This window comes from Pezoporus wallicus, unplaced genomic scaffold (genome assembly GCF_028554395.1).
Source record: "Pezoporus wallicus isolate ANWC-B61680 ecotype Strahan unplaced genomic scaffold, APGP_CSIRO_Pwel_v1 contig_5418, whole genome shotgun sequence".
NCBI lineage: Eukaryota > Metazoa > Chordata > Aves > Psittaciformes > Psittacidae > Pezoporus > Pezoporus wallicus.
The window spans coordinates 2,983,413-3,007,874 of NW_026640709.1; the positions used below are offsets into that span (position 1 = coordinate 2,983,413).

Here is a 24,462-nt window from a genome sequence, read left to right on the forward strand (position 1 = left end):
GCTGCCACTTTCACTCCTGTTTCAGGATGGATTGAAAGACTTGGTATGTCTTTGGATTGAATCGATTTAAAGACTTGGTACAATTTCAGCTTCAGAAAAATAGCTGGTCTTTTTTGTCAGCAGGCTTTCTTTATGCCTCTCTTCTGCATGAGACAAACTTGTTTTCTGCAAGAGTTTAAATCGTTTTTTAGCAACACTTTCAGAGGAGGATTGCCACATCCAAGAAGCCTGTAGCATGTTTGATTCCAAATGGAGAAGTTGCACAAATACAGCCAGCTGTTGGGAGAATGTAGTTCATTACTGTTGAGTTTTCTTATCGCATGTGAATCAGCTGTGGTAGTACCTAGTTGGTTTAGATAAAAGTGGAATGATGGATTATTGGGGAGTTGAAGTCTTCAAAACTCTTGGCTGTAAGAAACCAAAAATGCTATTTCCATGCTGATGAAAGTACTACAACAAATGAAGAGAGGAACTATTTGTCATGTGCTTGGTTTGGAGGGCTGAAATATCTTCTTTCTATGTCTGCTAATAGTACTTCGTTTTGAAGCTGAAAGGCATAGACGTTTATGTGTGTTTATTTAAAACAATGAAGTTTCTGACTGAAAAGGAGAAAAACCTTTGCTGTGTTAGTTCATTTCTGGATGACTGTGCCACCCCTGTTCCAGCTGCAGAAGAAAGTAAATAAAATTCTAAAAATAATAACGAACCATCATTGTGCAAGTAGTGGTAAAACTTTATTTTCAACATTGTAAGTTTCTGGCTATTACTAGTGGATCAGGACTAAAGAGTAACTGGCAAGTTCTGTTCTCTGCCCTGTGCACTGGTAAGTCTAAAAGCTTGATGCTTTTTAATCAACCAGAATTGAGTGATGATCAACAAGTATTAATTCCGGAGTAGTTGTGTGCCAACAGCCAGCATTAGCATAAGAATAAGCTGGGTAGCTGGTTATGAACTGAACCATTATCCTAATTGCATGATGGAGTAGTGCTGCAGGGGGTCCCTCTAAAAATAGTGGTGGCATCAATAATCATTAAAGGGGGTTGAAGGCTTGAACACAGGCCAACTGTTACCAGACTGTGGCTAATGTACGCATTCCTGGTTGTGTATTGGTGTAGGGAATTGACTTGCTTAAAATGAAAACTAGGGAAGAGGGCTGTTTGGTTTAGATACAGTACAAAAATTCCCATCACCCAAGAGGGATGCCTATGGATAGATTCAGGTTTGGTGATACAGGAAGTCGTTCCAGTCCTGTGTGCCCGATTCCACAGCAGTGAGACACACTGCAAAGGAAGGCTGGAGACTTTGCGCTTGCAAAGCAGTCACGTTTCCTCACAGTTGCTGCTTTCCCACCCCTCTGACGTGTTGGAGCACATCTGCTTGGCTGAGATCCCAGCTCCACGTCAACCTTGTCACTTCTTCAAGTGAGAATAAAACGCCTTCATATTTGGCACACCTGGTTTCCTAAGTGATGTCTTGTCCCTCAAGTCTTCCAGGTTCTCCTTACAAACCAAATTACCAGCTTAGTGCCATGGAACTGTTAAAACTTACAGGCTTATACCTCTGAATAACACATGGCAACTGTGGATGCTACCACTTTGTTTAAACCTTGCATAAACACTAGAGAAGCAGAATGATACACACTAATGGCTATTTCAATCACCAGATTTAAGATGAGGCTGTTAGGACCGTTTGTGTGTGTGTGTATATATAAATGGGTTTTAAACATAAATATTCTACCAGGTATTAATTAAAAATGCCCACAATTCTGAACATTCACAAATGGTGGGCTGGTGGCTAGTTAGAGAGAAATCCTTCTGCTTAGAGGTGAGTGGTTTGTTGGGTTTATTTTCCCTGTTATTCACCCATCCTGCCTCCCCCTCTGAGTACAGGTCTTTAAAAGTATTGCTGCCTTCTTGAACTCTGTTTTTGCAAGTTTATGCATTTTAGGGTTTTCTCACTCCACAGAAAATTACCGGGGAGGTGAGCAGAGTGAGGATACATCTTGTTGACACTATGCTGTGTAAGCATGCATATGCACTCGTTGCTGTGCAGAAGTATAATTTTTACACTTCCTTCTTCACTCTGGTGCGCTCTAGGCTTCTGTTGGTGGCATGTCTCAGAACATCTGCAAAGGGATTCTTCCCATCTCTTATTTCTTGATTCAAAGAGCAGCATTAGTTGCTTTCCAGCTGACCAGATAAGCTTGCTACTGAAGCTAAAACCAAATAAATCTTGCCAAACAAAACTAGTATTTTTGTCTCCAGTAAAAAGTAGTGCTGTGGCCAGGTAAAAACAAATGTTGCTGTCCCATTTTTCACTAAAAAGGGGACATATTAATGTCTCTGAGTAAGAGGTCTCTGACATTACGGATTTATTTTTTTTAACAAATAGTGCATTGTGATCTACCAGTTTACCTTCTGGATTGTCAGAATATTCGTGCATGACCTTAGCCACCTTACTCTGAAGAGCTGTAAATAAGAGAACGCCCTTGGAGCCATCTTCACAACTGGCAGCTTGCCTACATCAGCCTTTACCCTGGGGACTAGTGAGGCGTATTTCAGCATTTCTCTATGTAGGCTTTGGCATACGCAGTTCTGATACATGCTTCCTCATTTAATAGTCCTCTGTGAGCTCTGGAAAATAAGAATTTAGCCTCTGGTGACTCACTCAAGTCTGTTTTGGATTAAATGGTTCTCATACCAAGAATTCTGCTTATGTGACAGGAACTGCAAGACCTTCTCTCTTCCTGCATAGCCTCAGTAAATCTAAACCCTGATCATAATAGGTTTCTGTATTGAGAAATCTGTTTATCCACAGTTCTTGGTAGCCTCATTAACACTTTTTTTTTTTTTTTTTTTTCCCCCCCTGGCAAAATGGATTGCTTTGTGATTTCTTTGTAGTATTTGATTATCACTATTAACCTTCTGCTGGTTTTCATACCTTAAAGCGGGTTCTATCATAAAATCACAGAATGGTTTGGGTTGGAAGGGACCTTAAAGATCAACTGGTTCCAACCTTCCTGCTATGGGCAGGGACAACTTCCACTAGACCAGGTTGTGCAAAGCCTTGTTCAACCTGGCCTTGAACACTTCCAGGGATGGAGCAGCCACAACTTCTCTGGACAACCACCCTCACAGTAAAGTGTTTATTCCTAATATCTAATCTAAACCTACCTTCTTTCAGCTTAAAGTCATTACCCCTTGTCCTTCACTACAGTTCTTTGTAACAACTCCCTGTCCATCTTTCTTGTAGTCCCCCTTTAGGTATTGGAATGCTGCTCTAAGCTCACCTCAGAGCCTTCTCTTCTCCAGGCAGAACAAGCCAGCTCTTTCCTCCTGTCTTCATAGGAGGGATGTCCAGTCCTCTGAGCATCTTTGTGGCCTCCTCTGGACTTGCTTGAGCAGGTCCCCATCCTTCTTGTGCTGGGGGCCCCAGAGCTGGATGCAACACTGCAGGTGGGGTCTTAGGAGAGTGGAGTAGATTGTGAGAATACCCTCCCTGGATCTGCTGGCAACACTCCTCTTGATGCAGCCCAGGATATTTTAACTCTGAGGTGTATCTCCAAGATACTGCTGCCCATGTTTCCTGGTGTTCAGTGTAACTGAGATTTTTCTGATGTTTATTTGATGTTATCTTTTGGCAGGAAGCATTCAGAACTGAATCTGATTCAGAACTTGAACTGATTGTAATGGTCTGAAACAGTTTTTGTACTTTTTGATGAAAGTATAATTTGCAGTGGCTTTGCAGCAATATAATTGAATTTTACTCTCAACAGTGAGACTTCAGTGAGAAGAAATGGAGTTGGATGACTCCAGCAAGCCCTACCTTTTGCTTCTGCATCCAGCATCAAGATAAAAGGAAGATAAGCAGTAATTACTGCTCTAAACCAGCTTTTGAACCCAGCCTCAACCACAGCTACTGTCTCATAGATGCCACATTTTCTCTTCAGGGCACCACCAGCAGTCAGTCATGCAGAGGTGCAGCACTTGTGGAGCAGCTGCAGCACTGCTCCATGATCTGCTGCTCCCAGATCTTGCTTCAGACACAGGTTTCTCTGCCAAGAAAGTAGGAGACCCTTTTGCTGAACCCTCAGTAGGATTCTTTCTTAGCAGAGCTTCCCTTAGAAGATGTTCCAGACTCTCATCTAAAGTTGTCTGTGATTCAGTTACAGAAGAACCTGTTTTTCTTTCTGTATGTGCCTCTTTTAGGTCAAGATGCCACTGTGTCCTTTGTATGCCATGAGAATCATCTCATTTTAAATGCACAAATTCAGACTTTTTAATCTCCTTGTGTTTTGTCTGACACAGTCTGTCCAGACAAGATAACTGGCTGTGTAAAAGTCTGCAGTGGGACTTGCCGGTAGTCCACCTGAGCTTGAGCTCTCTGTGGCCTTGCTGAAGAATGTTTCTATTCCAGATACCTGCATTACAGCCATTAAAAGGTCCAGCTGCTTTTTCATCCAGCATCATGCTGAGAAAGGGATATAATATAGAAGATTATCCTTTTGAGATGAGCAGGTTAGTGGGTTTTATTTAGTTTGTTGTTTGATGGTGGTCTTTTCCTCTTTCTGAAGCAGGTATTACCTGGGGCCTCACTTTGTTGACACGTATTTTTTGGAGTTCATGCACATTTTCTTCCCCCTTCTGTCCCCCAGCTCTTGCATCAATACAGAGTAGCAGGGATTTGATTTTTGCCTCCCCTTTCCAATTCTTATTTTGACCTGTCAATATCTAAAAGCACATCTTCACCCTTGCAAAAAGTAATTCTAAACTAGACACTAGTCTGCCATCTGGAGTGAGTACCACTTTTAAGATGTTTTGCTGAGTTCTTTAGGTTTGAAGGAGACAGTAGAAGTTTATAAATTAAATCTTGCAATAATTTTTATGTTGGTTGTTACTTTATTTGCCTAAAAGTTTGCTATAAAAGTTCTAAAAGCTAAATACGGAATCAGCACCCCTGCTTTCTGTGGCAAAGCTGCTGCCTCCAGTGGGCCCTGTATTTCACCAGAACTGTATGGAGCTTCCTAAAGGAGCCTGCTATCAAATCCACTTACAAATATTGAAAGCAAGCAGCTAGAGGAGGAGAAGAGGTGTTTGAAGGTGACTTATGGTACTTTTTTTTTTTCCCCAAAAACTTAAAACTATTGCATGAGAAATATAAAAATGGCCCATTATTGCATAGATAAAAAAACTAAGGAGGGGGAAAAACAGTCATCCAACCTCATGAAATACATGGAAAGTACAAGACTTCATGCTGCAACTGGAAATAGTTTATATTATAATGCTTGTATTAAGAATCTAACAATTATGTAATTTAACCCCTAAGTGCTGATCTGAGAAATACCAAATCCTGCTTCAGGCTGAACCAGGATTTGGCAGGCTGAAGCGGGGGGGGGAAGCCCACCAAGAAATAAAAAAACCTATGAATAGAATATATGAAGAATCACTGCACTCCCATGGGATATTTATTAACCTCTAGTCTAGGGCTGATATAGGTACTGTTTGAGTCAAACAGGAAATGCTGCTACTTATTGTAAAGTTGCTAATCATGTTGCTTTAATGAAGCTGTTTAACACATTGAATAGCAATGTAACAAGGCATAGAAAGTTAGCTTGTTTGCCATTGATAAATGATAGATAATGTGTGCAGTTTACCACAGTGGTTCATTTGAGCAGTTCTCTGTGAATTACTAACTCAGGCTCATCAAGGCATGTCTTTACTTGCACAGTCTAATTCAGCATAAAAGCCCACACAAATAGGACTGTATTTTAAAGATAAAAACAGGATTCATATTTAGCTTTCTTACAGTGTAATAGAGGTGTAATGCACCTCCAAATTATTTCATTCAGATAAACAAGGCAGAGATTCAAGGGTAGAACAACAAAAATTGCTTATTTCAAGAATAGCTTAGAAATAGTTACAGAAGAATCACAGGCCAATACAGTGAAACAGCACATTAGGAAAAAGCTTTTGGCAGTTCTTCTTCAAAGTGTTGAATTTTGAATTTCAAAGCACCAGCTGGTAAACTCCCTCAGGTATCAGCTGTGTAAGTGTAAAGTTATATACATAAATATCAAATACCAGTCTTGTACAAGAAAGGCACATACAGAGGAACTTAAAGCCAAGCAAAGTTACAGTTCTCAGTTTCTTAAGAACAGCCACAATGTGTTTGTCTAAAAAACAAACAAATAAAAAAAAAAACAAAACCCTACAGCTTCTGCTGGAGATGACAAGCAGTAGGAGTAGCTAAAGCTTCAGAATAAAACCCAAGGCACTGCAGAAACACTTCTTCATTTCTGAGATCAAGAACTGGCCAAATGAATTCAATTATTCCATAATTTGACAATTCAATTATTTGACGATTCAAATTTTCTACCAATGAGAGGAGTTGAAGGGACAGCTTTGTTTTGCTTTGAAAATAATGCAAGTGCCTAGGCTTTACTACTTCATATTTAGTATAAATCCAGATTTGCTAGCAGTACACACTGTAATTGTTTTTGTAGCAACATATTTAATACACCGAATAGGTTATCATTTAGGAAATGCTTGCACCAATTACAATTGCTTTAGTACACTTTTAAGTGCCACTGTAAGTTGTGTAAAATAAAGACCCCAAAAAAGCTAAGAAAAGGGGGGCTTTAAAATGGTACAGAGAAATCTTTAATGGCCTTTGGTCAATCATCCCATTGAAACCTGCCTGTAGTTTCATAATAAGACAGAAATGCCTGAACTTCCAGCCAGAAGGAGGCTCTGTGCTGCTTTTGGCCTGCATTTTTAGCACAGTAGCAACTAGCATAATTTAAGCAACTATTTAAGGCTGTCTAAATCACAGCAGCTCTTTGCATGTCAGACACGGGATTTCCCAGCCTCTCTGCAGGGCCAGACAGCTTACAGACCTGCTCTGACTGTGAATGTGTCAGTTGGTTCCCGAACAGGATTCTCTCTGGTAGAACATCCCACCAAAGTGCTTGCAGCTGCTTTGTGTTGCTGTGACCTCCTGTCTGATGTGAGCCTATTCTACACAGCATGTGAGCAGCTTCTTGAGTTCCTTCAAAGAAAGGAGTGTTGTTTTGTGGTGGTCTATTACCAATACTGCAGTAAAGTGGGAAAAGAAATACTTCCGTATTGCATTCTGTAAAGGATGCAATAGTGCTGTGTTATGTGGAGGCCATCTTGTGGCACTATGGAAGTAGAATCTAGATGTAAAAACAACACAGCATTCAGACTGCATACCAAGAAATAGGGGTTTTAAACTGCTTATAATTTTGGAAACCAAATGTCACTGTGATGTGTCATTCTAGCCTCATGCAACTAATTACAAGTGGTGTCCGTACAGGCAACAACGCTGGAATCTGAGGACGTGTGGAGCACCATTCTGTGTGGCATTGCTTCTTACATAGTCATCTTAATGAATGCTGTGGTTCTTAAGCGCGCTGCTTGCATGGTTTATGCACAATTGTTGCTTAACAGAGATGTAGGGACAAATTTTAGAGTGAACAGAAGCAAACGAGGACTGCAGTCAAAGTACTGTAAAACCAACTTTTGGGTTACCATCATGTTACACCTATATTTGTTCTGTGTGCAGGAGCGGGTCTGGGAATTTTTACAGCAGCAAATTTATGCACCTTTTCCCTGCACATAAATCTAATAATTAAATTTTTCACACTACTGAATAAAGCTTGAGTTCAGCTAACTAACTTAATAATTAGTTAAAACAACTGCAACCAGACAAAACCAGCTATCATCCAGCATGTCAGCATTTACTAACTCCCATGAAGAGTATACTAAAGAAATATCCTGTTTATGGTTTTGGGCACATATTATTAGAAAAGTGGAAACAATTCATTCCTAGAGAAAAAAAAAAATAAATCCTGAAGTTGGAAGTGGAAAATGGATATAAGTAAATCGAAAAGAGAAGTTTAATTGCGGTTGCAAAAGTAAGGCAGGATAATCCTGAGTACCGAAACACTGGGTCATCCAGTGCCTGCCCACCCCTGCAGTAAAATCTTTCAGGAAAAGGCAAAGAGGTTTCTTCACAAAGCTGTACAGTGTGGGATTTGATAACCATAGAATGGTTAGGGTTGGAAAGGACCTTAAGATCATCAAGTTCCAACCCCCCTGCCATGGGCAGGGACACATCACACTAAACCATCTCACCCAAGGCTTCGTCCAGCCTGGCCTTGAACACTGCTAGGGATGGAGCATTCACAACTTCCCTGGGCAACCCATTCCAGTGCCTCGCCACACTTACAGTAAAGAACTTCCTTGTATCCCATCTAAACTTCCCCTGTTTAAGTTTTAACCTGTTACCCCTTGTCCTGTCACTACAGCCCCTAATGAAGAGTCCCTCCCCAGCACCCCTATAGGCCCCCTTCAGATACTGGAAGGCTGCTATGAGGTCTCCACGCAGCCTTCTCTTCTCCAGGCTGAACAGCCCCAACTTCCTCAGCCTGTCTTCATAGGGAAGGTGCTCCAGTCCCCTGATCATCCTCGCGGCCCTCCTCTGGACTTGTTCCAACAGTTCCATGTCCTTTTTATCTTGAGGACGCCAGAACTGTACACAGTACTCCCAAGTTATAATGCAGAGTTTCAGGGTACAATAAACTTTTTCTAAGCAGACTGGTACTCTGAGGTAAGTCAAGACGGCAGCCTGCATTCCCTTCTGCCCCAAGTCAAAAGTAGGACCTTCTCAAGGCATCTTGTATTCAGGACAGCACAAAGACTGTGAATGAATCCAGGCTGCAATCCTAACTTGTCTGTCCATGTTCTCATCTTAAAACGTTTCTAGTGTAGCACTGTAAATTGCCAGCAGATGGCATAATGATTCCATGCTACAAGCAAAAGAAAATCCCCACTGAAGGAAATACAAAGGACAATTTTTGTTACTTCTATGTTTAATCGTAGTAAAGCTCCTTGTGAAGGAGTGAGCTCAGTAAATTATTTACTTCTCTGTGGCCTTTCACAGTACTTTTAATGCTGAATTCTTCCATCTACCTTCAGTTTATGTATTCTTATAGATCTGCTTGCTTGGGTGGGCATTTTGATTTCTTCTTGCTTTTAATGAATTTCTGAAAAAATAATAACAACAAAAAAGTAGATACGAGTTTTCTGATGCACATCGCATTCTTACTTATTTTTAATAATCAGCCAGCTCTGTGTCTTTGTGTCGTGGTTTAAACCCAGTCAGGTAATTCGTTCGCTCACTTCCCCCCCCTTTCTTGCCCTCCCCCTGCTCTCGGAGGGACGGAGAGGAGAATCAAAAGAATGCAACTCCCACGGGTTGAGATAAGAACAGTTTAGTAACTAAGGTATAACACAAATCACTACTGCTACCACCAATGATAATAATGATAAAGGAAATAACAAGGGAACAGAATACAACACCTCACCACCCGCTGACCGATAACTCGCCCCCCAAGCCCGACCAAGCTCCGACCGATACCTCCTCCAACCCTGCAGTCTCCCAGCCCTTCCGACTAACTCCCAGTTACATCCTGGGCATGACGTGCTGTGGTATGGAATACCTCTTTGGTCAGTTTGGGTCAGGTGTCCTGTCTCTGCTTCCTCCTGGCTTCCCCTCCTCCCTGGCAGAGCATGAGGCTCACAAAGTCCTTGGCCAAACCAAAACATCTTTGTTATCAGCTCTGTTCCCGAGCTGAAAGTCAAAACACTGCACTACACCAGCTACCAAGAAGGAGAAAAAATGACTGCTACTGCTGAACACAGGACACTTTGCTTCTGCTGAAGTTTGTGAATGAGCACTGCTCACCTAGTGCACTGGGTGTACTGGGGGACTGACTTAAAGAATACAGTAAGATTAGAGGCAGATGGCTGAAGCTGTTCTCTTCTTGTCTGCTGAAAGTCAACAGCTCTGCCTATCAGGGCCTGAATTACACACAAAACAGATTGTGAGCTGCTGCTGTTTGTGGTCCAGTGTGTGTGCAGTGTATTAAATCAGCACCAATGACAGGATCATGCTATTTTTCACAAGCAAATACTTAAAAGACTAGCCAAGGTGCTAACAGCTTTACAGAAAGAGAAATTTTGGGAGTAACTGCACTGAACTGTGAATTTAAATGCTTTACTAATGGTGAAACTTAAGCAAGAAATGTATGTAGCCAGTTTTGCTAGCATTCTGTGAAAAGGATTCAGCACAAAAATAAGTTCTGCTACATTTCTGTAAACTTCTTTTGCCCTCAGGGGAAAAAACCCTCTCTTCCTACTTAAGAGTATCCACCAGCATCAGAGACCACAATAGCTCTGTAAACAGCTATGGTCTGGATTGGAAGGGACCTTAAAGATCATCTTGTTCCAACTGGCCATGGGGAGGGATACCAGGTTGCTCAAAGCCCCATCCAACCAGGCCTTGAACACTTCCAGTGAGAGGGCATCCACAACTTCCCTGGGTAACCTGTTTCAGCTTAAAGCCATTACTCCTTGTCTTATCACATGCTATGATGCTCATGGATTTTGATGTTGCATTCAGGGAGCTAGGAGGAATGTAATGGGTCTCCTCTGCTTTTGTTTGTACTTGAAACCAAAGGTGACAAGAATCTGAAGATACGGATTTCAGTGTTATCACTGTGATGGCACTACATTAGTCTAGACCTCCTCTTTGTTCAACCCATTAGGGACTGTCAGTTCTCATCCATCAGGCCAACAGTTCTTTTGCATTAGTGACAGCTGGTTGAAGTAACTCGGACAAAACCGAGAATTTGCCTGTGAGTAAGACAGAAATTTTTAGAAACGTGCACATTTCTACATAGCTGTTACTGAAGGACTGAATCCATCAGAGAAGAGACAGTTATAAAACATGAAGGTCATCCTTGATTGTACTTTCAGGTGGTTGACAGAATTGCTTGGTTACTTCAACTGAACTGAAGCTGTTGCTTGGCAGTTTTATCTACCTCCTGATCAGGGATTCACCTGACATCAAGCTGTAGACACAACTTTGATAACAGTAAAAATTCCTCCCAGAAAAAAATTCCAGGTAGAGTCTCCCAGATGATGTTCTAAGAAAATGAATATTGGTTATATTTTGATAAATCTATACCTTCACAGCCTTGGTTTGGGGATGTTGTTTTTTTTCTTTTGGGGGGGGGGAGGGAGGGGGTCTGTTAACATTTGTAATACTTTTGTTCTGGGATTTGTTCTTTTTACCTAGAAGGCAAACACCCACAGCATGCTATCAAAACTCACAAACAGCATTGTGCAATCCACTCAAATGAGATGCTATTATAGCTAGTCTTAATCAAAACAGACAGCAATCAACCAAATTAATTCTCAGTTGTGTACCCTTAAAAATTTGGTAACTGATGTATCTGTTTGTATGAAATTGAACTATTAATATGTAAAGACGTTATACAGTGTGAGACGTGACCGTTTGCCTACAACAAAAAAGGCTGTGTGCCAATACAACTATTCAGAACTTTGCATAAAGATATGTCTCTGCAATGAAAGCTGCACCCACAGTCAAGAGTCTACACAAAGATGGGATTCTAGCCAAGAGGCTGTTTAAGTAAATTCTCAGTTTATTAGCAGGATCATACAGAGAGAAAAGCTTCTTGGATTAAAAGAACAAATGAAGTTTTCTTCTTTTGGGTTCACATGGATTTAAGTCAAGTAACTGTATTGTGTATGTTATAAAAATAAATTATTTGGTTATGGAAATCCTTAGAACAGGAGGGCACAGCCATTCTATGTGGTCTGAGAGTATCCCAAAGCAGTTCCCTGGGGATGTTTAAAAAATAGCATTTTTACACTAACTGCATATAAAAACTAGTAATGTGAGATACTACTATGAAGGCAATGTCTTTCTGTTGTGTTAGACTGGAAATGGAGTTGCGTATGGCTTTAATATAAATCCTACTGCCTAGTGATCTGACTGGTAAGTACTTGCTTCATTAAAAAAACAAGCAATGCTCAAAGTTATTGAATTCAGAGAAGCTACTTTGTAACACTTCAGTTCCAGCATTATTTAGGTTTCCACCCTCAAACCTCCTGGATTTTCTTGCTTTTGTGAGTTTATGTGGCAGCAGAACCTCACAGATCATGTCTTCCTGGTTGTCTTCTAAGTAGAGACACCTGAAAAATACTACCAGACAAATAATTCACATTACTCCACTCACATGGGGTGACAGACGCTTTAAAAATCATCCTAGTATAACAGTAGTATTATCAGCTGATGACCAGGTTCATAGTCTCTGACATAGTCATGCATAATAATGTTTTCAACATGTTTAGTAATTAATTCTGACATAAGACAGGTAAAAAGGAAGTAAGTGTAGCCACAATGTGACGATGAATATGCATGAGACAGCAGGTCATGCTGGTAAAGGGAAAATAGGGGTAGGGAAGGTATTACAGCCCTCTTGGTTTCTGCTGTAGCTGTGCCTACCTACTTAGTAACAGCTTGTCATGCTAGTTCTTGTACTGTCAACAAGTTCTAGTTATTAGTCAGAAACTGCAATGCTATAAATCACTGGTTAAAAGAAGACACTTTAGGCTTTGATTTTAATCTTCTGTGAGCTTTTTTGTAACCTCCTAGAAAAAGCTTGATCATTACTTTAACTACTAAGATTTAACTTCAAACTGTCTTAATTGTAAGTGAATACACCTTTTACCACAGAAGATACATCTGCTTCTCACACATTCACATTCTTCTGGTTTATCCGTGTCCTTCCACACGTTAAGTAGCCAATTCTTAGAATCAAATGGCTTGGTAAAGACCTTTAAGTTCATCAAGCCCAACCTTTACCTCAGGACTGCCAAGACCACCACTAAACCATGACACTCACAGGCCTCATATACCCGGCTTTTGAACACTTCCAGGCATGGCAATTCCACCACTTCCCTGGGAAACCTGTTCCAATGCATGATCACCCTTTTGGTGAACAAATCTTTCCTAATATCCAACCTAAACCTCCCCTGGTGCAGGTTGAAGCCTTTACCTCTTGTCCTATTCCTTGTTACCTGGGAGAAGAGCCTGACCCACAACACACTACAGCCTCCTTTCAGGTAGCTGTAGAGAGCGGTAAGGTCACTCCTTACCTCACCCTTCATTTTTACTCACAACTGAAAAACAACGGAGCCCTACCCACACCCGATCCCCTTCTTAGGCGCGGGGACAACTTATCTGCACGACAGCCAGCCCCGGAGCAGCTACATCGGCCCCAGTCAGGGGCAGACAGCCCCGCGGCCTTGTGGGGCTGTGCCCGGGCTGAGAGGCCCAGCCGCAGCCTGTGCCGGAAGGCGACAACTTCCCGCCGCACAGAGGCACGGCCCCGCGGCAAGCCCCGGCCTGCAGAGGCACGCACAAGAGGCCAGAGGGCGCTAGGCTTGCAGCGCCCCTGCCGCGCGCCGCCCCCGCTGCTTGCCCGTGCGCTGGACGTCACCTCACTGCGCGCCGGTCTCTCCCTGCCTGGAACGCAGGCGCAGCAAGGTGGCGGCGCTGCTCCTCCGCGAGGGCTTTCGCTCAGCGCATGCGGGAGCGCCGGCGCCCTGGCGCCGGAAGGAAGCGGTGGAGCGATGGCGGCGAGGCGCGGGGTTGCGTGCCTGGCTCTGCTCTGTCTTTTTACGTCGCCGCTGCCCGATGGTGCCCGCGGCTCGGAGGCGGTGGGGACGGCGGAGTCGTCGGGCGGTGCCGGCCCAGGGGAGCGGTTTAAGATCGAGGGCCGGGCCGTGGTGCCCGGGGTGAAGCCGCAGGACTGGATCTCGGGGGCCCGGGTGCTGGTGGACGGGGAGGAGCACGTCGGCTTCCTGAAGTGAGCAGCGGGAGGGGCAGGGGGTTCGGCCCCCCGCGGGAGGGAGCGTCTACCCCGCCGGGTTTGGGCCCGTGTCTTCCCGTGTGCGGGTGCCGCTCGGAGGTACTCACCACCTCTGACACGCTTAGCCTCCGTTCTCTTGCCGGGGCTGTAAGATGGCGGCCAGCGGTGGCAGAGCGGGACAGCTCCACACGAGTTAGGGGCCTGTCCTGCCTAGCAGCGCGCAGCTGTGTAGATGCACATCTAGCCTCCGAGTTGGGCTTTACTGGTACACTTGCGCCTTACCTTGTGAGGCGGTAGAAGCAGCTAGGCCTGTAGTGGGAACCGGCGTGCTGTAGGTATTGTCAGGCTCCTGCAGACGCAGCCAAATTGATGACAAGGGCTCCTGGCTTCTTAGCAGTCAAAAAGCTGGAATTGAGTTATAAGTAAAAAAAAAAAAAACAAAACAACAAATCAAACACACGTTTGCGTTAAGTACTGGAGTACAGTGTCCTCGGCTTTTGTGGGTGCAAATTGTTACTTCTTTTTTAAAACCCTCTCATGTCATTCATTCTGGAGAAAAATTTGTGGCAGAAAGTTACAGTTGTAGTTACTTGTTACAGAACCTGTAAAAAACTTACTGTACCCGTGGAAGCCATTTTGAGATTTACGGCTATACTCTTTTACACAAGATCATGCAAATGCATTTGGAAGCTGTAAAGAATCACATTAGCTTATTCAGTCTCTGGTGGTAGTGGGTGTACAGATCAGCAAAGGGTGTAGTGATATTAAGGCCGAAAATGTCCCCAGAGTTAAGATTTCAACTAATATCATAGTTTCAATAATAGAAGGTAATTCCAAAAAATGTATTAAAGTGAGAGAACAATTTAAGATACACCGTCTCACAGTACCAATAATTTTCAGTTGTTTGCAATAAAAGTTGAACTGAACTTTGACTCTAGGAATTGTCAGTTGGTTAACGCAACAGATTTTACTCTGCAAAACTGGGAAGAGTTTTGTCAATGTAGCACCTCATAAGCCGGTACAACCAAATTGTTGGAGCGTGGCATAATATTTAGGAGCTGATTTAATAAATACCATGGGGTTGGTAAGTTTCCAAATGCTTGGAATTTAAGTTGTCTGAAATGTGAGGAAATAGCCTTAGTTAAGAGCATACTATATTTATGACACAGTGTAATCTAGGTATTCTCTGTTAATCACATTAATTTGATATGTTTGTTTATGGGTTTATAAAATTATATTGATACAACTCAAAGCCAAGCAATTAATATTATATGTTACTGAGTTTGATAATCATACCTGTAGATGTTGTGCTGCCATAAATATGGCACATTTTAGCAAGAATGCTTTAATGTTCAGTAGCATTTTTTTGTCCCATGTATTGAGCATAGTACACTTTTAGTAAGAACTGTTAGAAGAAAGAACAGTTATCTTAAATAACAGTGGTATTTCAGGCTCAGTAGAAAGATGCTTCACTTTCAGTGATAGATTTAAATGTATTTGATATATCAGAAGATGTATTTGTCACCATCTTTTGTCACTATCTCTCAGGCAGGTTTTGAGTATATGTTACATAGATGTCATTCCAGTTACCAAGAGAAAAATTATCATTTGACATAGCAACACCGTTTGATTATTTCAAAAGTCGTTCTCCAGTACAAGCATTTTTATAAATCTGGTTAGTTTCCCCATTAATAAAAGTGAAACTTTTTTCTTCTAAAAGGCAGTATTGAAGACACGTATATGAAGTGAGAATTTCCTTAGTCATAGAAATAAATTAAAAAAAAAAACAACAAACCAAACCAACTGGATTTTGTCAAAATAATACTGTAAAGAATGAAAAAACAGGAGTTCATAGGGAAATATCCTTACAGCAGGTGCAATATAAAATAGTGTAAGCATTCTTAGGTGTTCACATCATTACTGAAACCCACCTAGACAGTACTGTTCATATGCTTCTGATTTTGTGGTGGGAAGGTCTTTATGAGAGAGAAGTTGTGTGAAAGACATGAGGATAAAATTCTTTTTGAGAGTTCAGTGGTTAAGAGGGTTCATTATTTGTTTTCCTGATGCAAGTTTCTAATGTATCAGGTCTAACTGCCCCCCCCCCCCGCCTTTGAACAGCTTTTTTGTTTAAAATTTGGGTCTTTTAAGAGAGTTATCTTAACCTTTTAAAAGGGAGGGGAGCACAGTTTTTTCTTCCTCAGAACTTCGTGAAGCATGTAGGAGGAAAACTACATGCTTCTGTACTTTATGGCAACTGGTGCTGAAGCTTTAAAGTATCTTTTTGCTAATATTTTCACTTGAGTATTAAAGCTTCACATTTTAACATAAAAGCAGTCTGTCTAAAATTCCCTTCTGTATATATCTTCAGAGCTCTTAGTTTCCTTATTGTTGTGATAGAGCTTTCTAGCGTGGGCTAGTCTTGAAGGGAGCAATTAAAAGTAAAATCCTCTAATTTGCAATAAAGGCACAAACCACAATTTCTGTGCACTGCAAGTCATCTTTAATACCTACCCACACTGTGGAGGATGTCAGTTTTTAGGTCGGTTTGGGGATATTTTTTATGCTTCCAGCAGAAGTACTGAAGCAAAGTAAACTTCATTATATGTATTCTGGAAGGAGGAAGGAATACTGGATTCTGCCATCATCTGAGTACCTGAAATCCAACCATTTCAAATATTACTTAGGTTATTAAATTACTCATCCAGCAGGACAATAGCTTGAGAGCATAAGAAAATCCTTAACATAACTGGTAATTTCAGCTACTGTTGTGGCACACATTCATGACTCCAAGGGGGTTGACATTACAAGTGCTGAATGATTTAAGTTTTCCTTTTGGTAGTTGTTATGTGAAGATTTATAACATGAAATAATACTACTACACTTCCTTCTTGAAAAAAAAAAGCATCTTCTAGTGTGGTGAAGTGTATTGAAATGTAGTGGAACATTCTGAATTTTTTTCAGGACAGATGGAAGTTTTGTGGTTCATGATGTGCCTTCAGGATCTTACGTAGTGGAAGTTATATCTCCAGCTCATAAATTTGAGCCTGTGCGAGTTGACATAACTTCAAAAGGCAAAATGAGGTGAGCCTTTCCTGATTTGATTCTGAATTAATCTATTAAGTATACTTGACAGTGTAGTATGTAAACAGTAGTGCAGATCTGATGTTTCATTTCAGACCATATATTTCAGCTTTTAACAATGCTTCTAGGTTCACATTTCTTAAAATCTGAAGTTTGATTTCTTTTTTCCTTTCATATTTATGACCTTAAGTAAGAGGGAATGGTTTAAAACAGTTGTGTTTGTTTACTTTTATTTTCTTACACAGCTATACTGAAAAAAAACCTAGACATAAATCAGTTAACTACTTTTGCTAACACCTTTTTTTTCTTCTTCCCTTTTTCCTTTTTTTTTTTTTTTTTTTTAGTAAATGTTCTGTCAAGACTTGGCATAATGACATTTTAATTCATTCTAATTCTAAATTCTGAAATATTTCTGTTACACCTCCATAAGATACTCCTTACAGTTACTGGCAAATGCTAGTAGTTGCCAGCCTGCAGTATTTCTGTACCTTTCTTTGTTAGCCTTTTTTTTTTAATGCTACAAATGGATACTTTATCCCTAGCAACTGTAAATGTGCATCTGTAACTGCACACTATTCAGTAAGTAAGACAGAAAAATAGCTATCTAATAAGGTGATTGTGTTTAAATGAACATGTTTGTAGTTCATTTTTCTTTTACAGGAACACATGTAGTGTTTTAACTTCAGGTTTGTCTTTTACAGTATCTTATAAAAGATACATTACATTTTAGGAGTACAAACATCAATATAAACACTGCAGCAGTGTTTTTAGGGGAGGTTAAAAATTGAAATCTCAAACTGAATCAGTGCAAATAGTGCAATAATAATAATAGCACAATTTCTGCTTAGATTTTTTTTCCCAAAATGTTATGGAATCTTTGGTTTTGTACTTTGTAAGGCAGTATCTCGGTGGCAACAATTGGTAGGTAATAAATATGGAAGGAACTTGGTGAAACAGACACAATAGTGTGTATATCTTAGCACTGTTTTGGTATCTGAGAACTAGAGGTAAACAAATTTGATGTTAAGCAAATTAGTAGGATATATCTGTAGAGTAAAGTACTAGTTGCCTTGACATCTCTACCAGACGAACAGGTAGAAAGTATAATGAGGAATACTGTTGGGAGATGCATGAAAAAATGTGGTACATAGGGCTTTTCTAAGGAAAGTTCTGCCTTAAAAAAAACCAAACTGGAATTCTTAGAAGAAACACCATGTGAGTAATGGATATGTGTGGATACTTGAAAATCTCAAGTTTTGAAGAAAATAATAGTCATAAGGTAGGAGGTAAAGACATCCTGTGGATTGATATTTGGTGCAGATTTCAAAGGAAATTGTAATGGGAAGAAGTCATCCCAAGAATTGCATGAGGCAGGTAAATAAAAATAGTGAAAAGTGGATAAAGAGTGACAAAGTTAGATGATAGTACCAAGTAACTGTGTAAGTACTGGGCCCAAGTGAAGAGAACTATTGAAGGACTATGGAAAGACCTTATAAAGTAATAAAGGCTGAGATTCAGTATTGATAAATGCAAAGTAAGTTGCTTAGGGAAAAGGTAGTATTAACTTCATATATAAATAATTGTTGTCCTGTGCAAACTCTGTTTGAGCTACACTACACTGTTCAAAGCTGTAATTTAATACTGTACCTTTACTTGCTTGTTACCAAGGTGGATAAGATGTTCTGCGGAAGTCGCATCTAAACAAATAGTTCTGATGTTTCTGATACACAGGTCTGTTTTCCATATCAAGTTTCAGCCTACTTAATAACTAGCTTGGAAAAAAGGTAAAATATCAGTACACTGCTAAGAGAATTTAGCTTCTGAAAAGTGAAGCCTGGCTGACACTGCCTAGCAGATAGTTTTGTTTGTAGGCTGTGGCTGAAACTTTGTTTGGAATATTATAAAAAGAATATTTTTTTTTGTTAAAGGTTGTATTTATAATTATTTACATTTTGCTCATTAGAGCAAGATATGTGAATTACATCAAACCCTCTGAAGTTGTCAGGCTGCCATACCCCCTCCAGATGAAATCTTCTGGACCTCCTTCATACTTCATAAAGAGAGAATCTTGGGGATGGACAGATTTCCTCATGAACCCTATGGTATGTACAGGCAACACAAAAAGGTTAAAAGTATGCTGAAGATGCAAATACAGCTATTCTTCAGAATACCAAAAATAAAATAATTGAGAAAATATGTGCACGCTTTACTTTTCTGAAAGAAATTTTTTACTCCCTTGGTTTTTACTTACTTACAAATAGAAAGTTTTTCTATGATCTCTCCTCCCCTATATACCTATTCTATTACTGTATGTCCTTGAATATAGCCCATAGTCTGGTTCCTTTGACAACATGACGCTGTTGTAATAGTGTGGAGATCAACATGTTGCAGGATTCTAATTACAACAGTTGAAAGAGATAGCAGGCGTTTACTTTAATGATCTGACTTTGAAATCTGTTATTTAAAACATAATACTTCCTTATCATGTTTCTTCCCTGACAAATGGATTACTGTTACGGGGTTACTGACTCAGAATGCAGTAGTGCTAGAATTTGGCTGTTTAGCTAAAAGCTTTATGTCAGTATGTCTGGAGCAATAAATAAGCTGAAGAAAGATTTGCTGTTTTCTGTGTAGGTGATGATGATGGTTCTTCCATTACTGATATTTGTGCTGTTGCCTAAAGTTGTCAACACCAGTGATCCTGATATGAGACGGGTAAGTGTGTTCAATTGATACAGACATAGAGAGCAAAGATAATGAGGTTTTAAGGTACAGAAAGGTAATAAGAAAAAACCCTGGACTTCTAAGGAAGTCTTAATAGGCATAATTTATTCAACTAATACAGTGTTGCTGTTCTAACAGTGAATTCTAACATTTTTGAATCATGAATGGGCTGTTAAACAGTACAACACAGAATTAAATTGTTTGGCATAGCTTTGAAAGCATCACAGTATGAATGATGTTTTCCAGACTTTCTTTAGAGCAATAAGTACAATTCCTCAAAGACTATTTTTTCTTAAGTTTCCAGTGTATTTCTATACTATGTTGAAATCTAGCACTTCATTTTTAGACATCGTTTCATAAGTGTTGTGTAAGGGGAAGAGTATGATACGGGGTTCTCATATCCATCAACCTAAACTGCATATAGCTTACAAGACTGTTAAAGCCAGATGTCACAACAGTGTATTTGATATGGAGTCTTAATGTAGTCATTAAATTGTCTTATTTATTGTCCTTTTATCATGCAAAATGCCGAATAGCAGAAGGCTAGGACAAAATGGAGATTCAAGGTGTTTGCTAAATCTTTTCTTATTTTTGGAAGTATTCCTTGGCTGTCATGGGTGGCTGCTTTTTGAGGGTTTGGTTAATTTAAGCTCCTTTTCCTCTAAATGACCACTGTCTTCAGTAGTACTTTATAGGTGTCTGAGTATTTTATTTTTTTAATTTAAAGTAATATCCGTAAAAAGCATATCAGAGCTTTGAAATGCTCTTTTGGCTTTGATTAAAAAATGGATACAAAGATCTGTTAGATATCCATGGCATGGTCTTCAGACTGAACTTTGAAAGTTTAATTTTTAAAAAAATCACTTATTCCTTACTTTTCTAACTGATTTGACACTGCTTACAGACAGGTTGTTCTAATGGTAAACCATCAAAATTTCTGATGATTTAGTTCTTTGCTGATTGATATGACTTGTTAAGGAGAAATTTTAAGTTGAAGGAATCTTGCTTGTAATTTAAATTATCTTTAAAGAGTAGGAGAAGGTAGTTTTTTAAGAACTTAGTTGTAGTGGCATTCTCTAGATGACCAGGTATTAAATTCTTAAGTGTATATCCAACTTCAGTTTGCTGTGGAGGGCATGGAGCATGTATTACATTTTTCAAGTTAGCTTGTTTTTTCCTTATGGGATCAGCACAGTATTTTATGTGTAGAAAGTTAACAATTTAGTAACTGTGCCTGTTGTAGAGGCATGAAGTACAGATGTAGTATTAGATGCAATAGTAACAAAGGCTACAGCTCTTGCTTCATTTGTACCTTCAAAACACTTCAAGCTGTATCATTCTGAATGGTAACTAGAAGAGCAAGATGACAATCCCACATGAAATTGGCAATTACTGTAAGCATTATCACATTGTGGATGTGCAGTTCAGCTGTTGTACGCATTAAAAGTACTTCATGGTTCATTGGTTTGTTTTAACTGTACTAATTTGTCTCACAGAGCCACTATGTTAAACTCTGAAGTTACATTAGGCTTAGCTGGGTATATGGTGTCATTAAAATCCTTCCTTTCATGAAATAAAAGAAAACCTAACACTAACAGCTTGATGTTACAAAGTAAGGCAATAAAAGTATCTAATCCCTTCAAACAGATTAAAAAATTTAAATGTTAATGCTAACTTGAATACACAAAAATATGTGAAAATTATGAGAACACAGATGTGAAAATCTTAACAAAAGCTAAAATTTTAAGACAGAGGAAAGTAATGCTAAAAATAAATAATGTAATTTTTTTCCTTTCAATTTTTTTTTAATTGGGTGGTTGCCCTGTAAGACTGCTTAAGACATGGTTACCTTTTTCCATACACCAGTGCTTTTAGTTTTGGGGGTTTGTGTTTGTGTATGTAGCTGGGCATTTGGTTGTGGTTGCATAAAAATATGTAGCAATATGTACCCTAGAGAACAACAGATAGTAAAACGATATTTGTGAAAATTTGACATCTTCCTGATATGATCTTATAATTGATGCCTTAGAAACAAACAGAATTGTTACAAGCTAATCTAATCTTTGCATGCAGGAAATGGAGCAGTCAATGAACATGCTGAATTCCAACCATGAGCTGCCAGATGTCTCTGAATTCATGACAAGACTTTTCTCTTCAAAATCTTCCAGCAAGTCTGGTAGTAGCAGCAGTAAAGCAGGGAAAAGTAGTTCTGGAAAAAGGAGGTAGTTAAAGTCTTCATCCTGAGCCTGAGTTTGCACAACTGTTTGTTATGTGGTATCGTGTTTATTTGTGTTGAAAGATCAAAACGCCACTACTGTAAACTTTAATCAGGCACACAGTATGGTATGCTACAACTGTGGTGTGTAGCTTTTTGTAGTCTATATAAGCTGTTTTGTACTTGACAGCAAGAGGACATGGCTTCAATACTGTATCTGTATAAAGTTATTGATGACACTGAATTAACTATATTGTTCTGTAGAGAATTATTATAAATTATATGATGTGCTAAACAGTAATAAATGTCTTAATCATAAGACAATGTATAAATTTTTTTTTTAAGACAATAGAAGTGGATCATAGACTCACAGAATGGTTTGGGTTGGAAGAGACCTTAAAGATCATCTAGTTCCAGCACCACTGCCATCGGAAGGGATGCTTTCCACCAGACCAGGTTGCTCAAAGCCCCTTCCAGCCTAGCCTTGAGCACTTCTAGGAATGGGGCATCCTGTTCCAGTATCTCACCACGTTTTCCTAATACCTAATCTAAATCTCCTCTCAGTTTAGTCTTAGGATTGCTTTTAATGCCTTATACTTGCTGTTGAGTTCTGAAATTAACAAATCCTTCCAAAATTGAGCCATGGGTTTACTAAGTAATTTGCTGTGTCGGGTTTTCATATGTTGACATATAATATAATTTTATTTTACAGTGTTTGCTGCCTGTACACTTTAGTTTAGAGACTTTCCACTTCTTATTACCCAGTTTAATTCTGATCTACTTTCTACTAAAAGCGCTTTGGTGGAGGGTAAAACAAAGTATCCTGCATCAGAAAGTGTTAATCTCTGTCAGGTTAGCTATGAATCTAGGGTATCTTTATGACATGGTGAACATTTATCTTGGATCTTCCCTTGCTAAATCACATGTATTATGACTTCTGCAAAACTTTTGGTTCTTACAGTTTTCTATGGGCTTATCAGTGGTATGATATGTCATACACCGTTCACTTTATCAGTAGCATGATCTGAGGCTAAATACAAAATTTAAAAAATCAAATCTAGAGGTACACTAGGAAGGTAAGTCCCACTAATCTTTTAAATTATGTTCCAAAATCATAGAATCAACTAGGTTGGAAAAGACCTTTAAGATCATCAAGTCCTTTTATCCCAGGACTACCAAGTTCACCATGTCACTGGGGGCCTTGTCTACATGTTTTCCGGGGACAGTGATTCCACCACTTCCCTGGGAAGCCTGTTCACCATTTTGGTGGAGAAATTTTTCTTAATATCTAATCTAAACCTCCTCTGGCACAGCTTGAGGATGTTACTTCTTGTCCTGTCACCTGTTACTTGGGAGAAGAGACTGATCCTCTCCTCACCACAACCTCCTTTCAGGTACTAGCTTTTCAGCCACTCTTCCCCAAGCCTGTAGCATTGCATGGGGTGGTTGTAGCCCAGGTGTGTGACCCGGCACTTTGCCTTATTGAACCTCATACCATTGGCCACAGCCTATGAATCCAGCCAGTCCAGATCCCTCTGCAGAGCCTTCTTATCCTTCAGTAGATCAACACCCCACCCAACCTGCTGTCATCTGCAGATTTACTGAGGGTGCGCTTGATCCTCTCATCCAGATCTTCAGTGAAGATGTTAAACAACCCTGGGCCTCACCAAGTCTTGAGGGACACCACTAGTGACCGGTTGCCAACTAGATGTGACACCATTCACCACTACCCTTTGGGCTCTGCCATCCAGCCAGTTTCCAGCCCAGCAAAGAATCCACCTATCAAGGCCATGAGCAGCCAGTTTCTCCAGGAGGATGCTGTGGGAGACACTGCTTTACTAGAAGTCCAAATAGACAATGTCTACAGCCTTTCCCTCATCAACCAGGCATTTCACCTTGTCATAAAAGGAGATCAGGTTGGTCAAGCAGGACCTGCTGTTCATGACTGCGCCTGATATCCTAGTTTTCCTGCACCTGCTTTATGATCTTACTTAGGATCATCTGCTCCATGACCTTCCCTGACACTGAGATCAGGCTGACAGGCCTGGAGTTTCTAGGGTCTTCCTTTCTGCCCTTTCTGTAGAGAGGCTTCAACATGCCAGCCAATGTCCAGTCCTCGGGGACCTGCCCGCTAGACCACAACTGTTGATAAACAATAGAGAGTGGTTTGGCGAGCTCACCTGCTAGCTACTTCAGCACAGATATATGGCTGTCTAGATATGCTGAGTAACTGCAAAACTTCATTGTTTGAGCATGCCTCTGTGTCTGTACTGGAATATCTTTTCAATCTACCCAGTACCTTCACAGAAAAAGTGAAAAAAAATTATTGTTTTCCACTAGATGAATGTTTACAATTTAAACTTAACAGCAATATCTGCCAAACCCCATTAGCATAGATGTTCTTTTCCAATTTTAAAATTACTGACTTCTTAGGTAATAGTATCCATGCAGTATGGGTAATGAATATCTGACTCCAAAACCAGTATTTAACATTCTCCTGAAAATAACACCTGAAGAAAAAACGATTCTAGGGCATTTATTTGTTCTGCCAAACACTTAGGAGGGCTATAAATTGTCTTATAATACATACTTAGAAGTATGCTGTGAAACATAAAAACTGCAAAAGAATGAAGTACTCATTCATAGGATTGAGTCAACTTTTAAGATGTTCAAG

The 24,462-nt window shown here is 40.0% G+C and overlaps 1 protein-coding gene across 1 annotated transcript; it reads left to right on the plus strand.

Moving 5' to 3' along the window:
- Window positions 1-13,526: 13,526 nt before the first annotated feature.
- Window positions 13,527-22,424, plus strand: EMC7 (ER membrane protein complex subunit 7). The gene is made up of 5 exons (XM_057420017.1): window positions 13,527-13,762; window positions 16,730-16,849; window positions 18,813-18,951; window positions 19,484-19,564; window positions 21,647-22,424. Exons 1-5 carry the CDS (start codon window positions 13,527-13,529, stop codon window positions 21,797-21,799), a joined length of 729 nt encoding a protein of 242 aa, XP_057276000.1. The 3' UTR covers window positions 21,800-22,424.
- Window positions 22,425-24,462: the final 2,038 nt, after the last annotated feature.